Raw genomic sequence first — 6,000 nt, 5'->3', positions numbered from 1 at the left:
AAAGGCGAAAAATAGAGTTGTTTTTGTCTACAAATCAATTTTGATTTTCTTCAGTCTGTTCCAACTGTCTACTAGTCTAAGTCTTGCTACCAAAGAAGACTTAAGAAACAAAATTTAGCCCAATTGATAACGTCAAGGAGGTTTGATAACGTTAACCGTAACATCATTATATTTTTGTTTGTTTAATAAGTTAACAAAGATAGGAAAAGGCTCTTTTTAAAGGTTGAATCTTCTATTCCTTTCTTTGATAAAATTCTAAAGGTTAAGACGTCTCTTTTTAAAGATAAAGTGTTGATGTTAATGATCTTTTTATCAATTGATCTGACAGCTGATTATGAAAGCTGTGCATCAGTGTATGGCTCATACAAACATCTGAATTCAACAGTGAAAAGTATTTTGCTTTGTGCTCTTCGTGCATAAAGCATTTTCCATATCTTCTTTTAACAAATCAAGATACATGTATTTCATTTACCAAGGATTTACTAAAACACCCCAGAAACATGATAAAAATGCTGTCCAAACTTGTGTACAGTCTCCCATAGCAACCTACCGTCACGTGACCCGCCCAACAACCAACCTTCCAAGATGGCTGCCGTCCGGGCTTGCAGACGATTCCAGCAAACCTGACCTAAAAAAGCACCAAAATAACCACAAATTCTCCCCAGAATTTCCACCTCGAAGACTCCACAAGCTAAGCAGGTATGTGCATAAGAAACTGCTTTCATTTCAACCTTACAATACGACAATTTATAGGAAAAATATCGATTCGAATCTTGATAACTTCATGTGAAACTTTTTAGACGAACTCAAAATTTTACGGTCTAGTGAAAATTAGCTACAGTCCTTCAACTACTAAATCTTTCTTTATAGGTCGTACCATCGGAATATCTTATTAAATTTGATTTTTCTAGATTCTCTACATATCACTTGAAGTGATCAGTAGGTATCATATTTCTTGACATGTGTTTTTGCGTGACCCCAAGGGAAAAGCTTTTGTAGTTGTCCAGTGTCTTGTTACAATCCCAACCATGTTCAACAAGCTAATTTTCTACAGCCCTTGGTGTTTTGTTTCTAAGTCGATTCTTTCATTCTTTCTTTCATAATTGGATCCACTGACAGATTCCTTCCTTGATTGTGACAAGCAAACAAATCTGGAGAGATTTGTAAACAATATATCTGGATGAATAGAAGGTTTCATAGCCATGGAAACGGTGATCCATGATGTTTTGTCTGCTTGTATTCCCAAACATAACATTTTACTGTAAATCCATTTAGTATTGCGGTTGGTAATTTTAAAGGTTTGGGGAAAAGGGAGTAAATCACGGCAGTTGATTAAAGATCATTGTCTCAGTCAAATGTTTGTTATCAAATATTTGCGATGATGAAATTTTTGCGGTGGACTTTTCTATCACTGTTAAAGTTGCTAGAATTAAGTTACCGCTAATAAATCAAGAATTACAGTATTCCATGGTGTGTTATGGTCTGTTTTGGGATGGGACAAATTATGTTTTGGGATGGCACGTTTTGGAATTCCTGACTGTTTTCCCAAATCCATTTTAAGTAGTTCGTTTTCCATATGAATAGTAATAGTTATAATCTATTTAGATTTGTTAACTTCTACAGAATTGTTAAGCAATTTGCCATACATTGTATCGATTACAATTGTTCGTTGAAAGTTTGATTTGATTTTTAAAAATACACTGTATAACAATGTTATAGACAAGTAACATACGTTACATGAAACATGCAGAGAGTATTCAAGAAAGAGAATGACAGTTGAGAAAGGGCTTTTAATTAGGCGATAATTATAATTCCCTCAGTAATTGCCTGGAGGACTATTGGGGGAAATGTTACATCTGTTACAGTCATTGTCCTTATTTCATGTGTAACATTATAATGTAACGTTATAGTTGTTAAGAACTAGAAGACCTTACGAAAGTCCCTGCATCTTTGTATATGAAGATCTTCTTTTTATCTATGGTATGAATTGATGTCAGAATTTCTAGGGTATTCGGTATTCCATTGTTTGAAGAAATACCGTTATCATTCGTAACTCAGGGATAATTGAGGTATTCTACATGTATGCATGACTCCAGGACATTTATGACAAACAGATTGGTACATTGTATACAATGTACATAACACTGTTTGAAAAAATAGTATTTGTAACTCAGGGATAAATGATTTATTCTATGCATGACTGGACATTTGTGACAAACAGATAGGTACATTGTATACCATGTACATAACACTGTTTGAAAAAATAGTATTTGTAACTCAGGGATAAATGATTTATTCTATGCATGACTGGACATTTGTAACAAACAGATAGGTACATTGTATACACAACACCTGTTACATTGTAGAAATCATTGGTCACAGCTTTCTGTTATTGTCTGGGGATGTTACCTGTTTTGCACCTGTTCTAACAAGTAAGGTTTCCCAAGTGGTAATTACAAGGAGAAAATGATAGGGTGAATCGAAATAAAATAATTGACAAACAAATACATATAACAGGAATAGCCATGGGAACTTTATCTTTTTGGTGACACCACAGGGGCAAAGCCTTTATTTTTCTTTATATCCCTCTGTGTTGACAGTCTACAGAATGGAGCTGGGTATGGCCCACATGTACACTACCCAAGACATGGGCGACACCCCCGCACAACTGGTGCTGGACAAGATGGCACGGGCCAAGGCACAGAGACGGGAGGAAGAAATGAAGGAAGAGCTAAACAAAATCAAGATCAGGGTGGAAAATGTAAGATCTGGTCAGAATGTTTTAACCTGAAAGTAGAATTCACTTATGACTTGTCAATGTGATCAGTTCATTTTGCATAAAATTTACAAAAGCTCAAAACTTTCCATGGAGGTATGAGGTCGACGAACTCTCGTTTCATTATCATTGCAGACTTCTTGAATATGATGCAATTCATGATTATGAGAGCTTTCTGCTGATACCGCACTGTAGGCAGAAATCTAACATTTCTGAAGATTCCTAATTGCTTCTTATATATCTTTCTACATTCGATTTTTAACTTGCTAGTATTACTTTGAATATTTAGCTTGTGCAGTTCAAAATACTTTTGCATATTAAGTATTTGGTTTGACCAGTAACTATTCATTTTAATTATCAGTAAATATTATATTTTTGAATGTCATTTTGATTTTATTACTGAGTTTTTTTGTTTTATTTCATCTCTTTAGACTATCGGTTCATTTGAGATGCAGCAGAAATGGCTGGCTGACCAGGGTTTCACCAACATGGAGTTCTTTGATGATTTGGTATAACTTTTACGTTAAACTTTTAAAGCTTCCCTTTAGTTTTGTTTCATTCACATTTGTTTTCCAAGGATCGGGAATGATCTCTTTAGTATGATGTATGGAAAAGATGAAGGATTAATACCTGTATGCAGAATCACTAAATTTTTAATGATACATTTACTAAGCAATTTATCTCAGGGTAATGTTGCTTGGGTATACATGTAGGTCAAAATAGGCAAAGTGGCAGCTTGCAACCACCTTCTTACGAGTCAAGCAGCAATTTTTGACAAACAGCTAGAATCGGTGTTTTCAATAAGATGCTGAATTTTTCTCCATGATGTAGTATGTACAATTACATAGTTTCATCAGGTTGACACATTTCGTGAATGGATAAATATGGTTCTTTGTTGCACAGTGAACCAAAACCCATGCACCATAAAGGGGGGATACAAGCTTAAGCTTAGTCTTTGGGACTCCAGCCTTCTCACTGTAGCGCCATCTAGCAGAACTAGTCATTATTACCCTGAGGAATGTACTAGTAACAGAAGGACTAAATCCTTTTGGTTGTACAACAAAAAGCTATTTAACTGGCATCTATGCCAGATATTACCCAAGAAGACATTCAGATGAGCTTTCATGCCAGTATAGAATGTTTCTGTTTCCAGACTCAGTTGGAGGCGATTATCTCGGACTCGGTACAGAAGAAGAAGTATCAGCATCAGGTGACGGTGTTCATCGTGGGGTACGAGCAGGCGTCCATGGAGAGGCTACAGCTGCTGGTACAACTCAACGAGGTAAGGGTCCAAGTTTCTGCAATGAAAAAAATCAAGAGCCGTTAATTTCAATAAAATTTTAAAATTTGGGGTTAGTATAGTTTGTACTGTATGTTTATCTTCCCTCCAATCCACCTACAGCTTGACCCTCCTTTTCCTCAAGGAAATTCCATTAATGGCCAAACCCCCATGTACACCCTTGGGGCCGAGAAATGATAGCCTACTGAGGTAGCACAACCCACTAGCCTATCCTACCTTTTCCATAAACCCATGCAATCATAGACCCTTGAGCTACACATGTAGAATAGGATGGCTACCAAAATTCATGTTCTGGTGTGCAAAAGTTAAACCTATTTGAGAACAGTACCATTATGTTCACTCTTACAGTTCTTTGTGGTGAACTCTGCAACCAAAGAAGAGGACACATTCTCCATGTCCCCTGAAATTGACCTTGACGATGTTGCGGAGAGCGTGCGATCTGCGCTCGACACAGCAGAAAAGGCTGTCCTGCGACTGGGAGAGCTCAATCACGACTTGGTAGCATTTGTGGGGACCCACATTTCAGCTAAGGACTCCAAGACGTAAGGAAAATCTTTATTTGTGAAACTTGCTTGAATGTATACTGCAGTTTGTGTGCATTTTGCTAGGTGGCATTGTTGACTGGTTACCTAAAGGTGAAAAGGCCGTCCTACAACTGGGCTAACTCAATTATGACTTTAGTTAGTAACATTTGTGGGAACCCACATTTCAGCTAAGGATTCCAAGACATAAGTATGAAATCTGCATTTGTGTCACTTGTTTATATGCTGCAGTTTGCATACATTTTGCTAGGTGGTGTTGTTGACTGGTTACCTTTCCCTGTGCCTGCAGGAAAAGTAAGAAGAAGCTGGAGAAGGCTCTGAACCAGGCGAAGGATGATGTTCTCCAACTGACAGAGAAGTTGATGAATGCCCAGGCTGGTTTGTACCTTTGTCAATAACCTTAATCACTTTGTATAATTGCATTTGCCAAGAAGGTTATGTTTTAGGTGCAGTTTGTCTATCTATTGGCTTCCCTACCAGATTTCTAAGATACTTTCTAAGGTACTGCAGCGGAACTTTCAATTTTCATATCTGTGTGGTCGTGATTTTTTAGTGGTAGGTAGCTCTTGGGGCAGAGAGTAAGTGCTGTAAGTTTGGGAACAGTAGTTTGTTTGTACAATTAAATTTTACTTCACTTGTATTCTTTATGACCTGCTAAGTTTGTATTCTATTTGCCTGTTTTGGGCTCCCTTCGAAACCAGCCCAAAATTAGATAAATGAATAATTCAGTGCCTCCATTTCTGGTCTAGTGGCTAGTGACCCAGCCTGTGAACCTAAGGGTTGTATTCATTGGCTAAGGATTGTGTAGCTTATTTTGGGTAATAAAAGAGATATTTGAGTGTTTTATCAACTTGACGGGTTGGTGTCACACTTCAGACTGATCCAACTTGTACTGTTTCTCTGTCACCAGAAATCAAAGAAAAAGAAGAGAAGATCACATCTATGTTCAAACAGATGGAGCTGAAGACTATAGAGCTGCAAAGGCACAAGTCTGCCGCCGATCTAGCCAAGGTATGTACTACGTGAATGATTTTGGTGAATAACAAAGTTCTTTATTTATCAGGGTTACCAGAGATTTCACAAGAGTTGACGTTTAGATGACTGCCTGTCATCTTCTTCAGGGCAATTCTGACTGGTTTACTTTGCACGGCAGCTAGGTGTCACTGCTAACAACGCAGTCCCACTGTCAAAAATTTGAATACCGGATTCGAATGTTGGAATCACTGTTGCTTCCATAATTTTTGTTCGCAGACTCAATTTTCTCAACTTCTAGTGCATTTCGCATTGAAATGTGTGTTTTTTCGGGTGGGTATGACATAAGTAAAATACAACACGGTGTATTCTGCATCACCCTCGGTCCCAGCCCTCCCACGGGTCGGATC

The 6,000-nt window shown here is 37.6% G+C and overlaps 1 protein-coding gene across 2 annotated transcripts in view; it reads left to right on the top strand.

The window, feature by feature from the left end:
- The first annotated feature begins 566 nt into the window (after positions 1-566).
- The window catches only part of LOC136425247 (myosin heavy chain, non-muscle-like), a 36,561-nt gene continuing 31,127 nt past the window's right edge, over positions 567-6,000 (top strand). For both annotated transcript variants that reach the window (XM_066414061.1, XM_066414060.1), the window contains exons 1-7: positions 567-699; positions 2,601-2,761; positions 3,208-3,285; positions 3,930-4,058; positions 4,425-4,618; positions 4,908-4,996; positions 5,529-5,629. In XM_066414061.1, coding sequence (XP_066270158.1) covers positions 2,609-2,761; positions 3,208-3,285; positions 3,930-4,058; positions 4,425-4,618; positions 4,908-4,996; positions 5,529-5,629 — 744 coding nt within the window. In that variant the 5' untranslated portion in view covers positions 567-699; positions 2,601-2,608. The remainder of the gene's footprint in view (positions 700-2,600; positions 2,762-3,207; positions 3,286-3,929; positions 4,059-4,424; positions 4,619-4,907; positions 4,997-5,528; positions 5,630-6,000) is intronic.

The sequence above is a fragment of the Branchiostoma lanceolatum genome, chromosome 19, assembly GCF_035083965.1.
Source record: "Branchiostoma lanceolatum isolate klBraLanc5 chromosome 19, klBraLanc5.hap2, whole genome shotgun sequence".
Lineage (NCBI taxonomy): Eukaryota > Metazoa > Chordata > Leptocardii > Amphioxiformes > Branchiostomatidae > Branchiostoma > Branchiostoma lanceolatum.
Note: the sequence above shows the minus strand (reverse complement) of the source record. Positions and strands in the feature narration are given on the sequence as shown.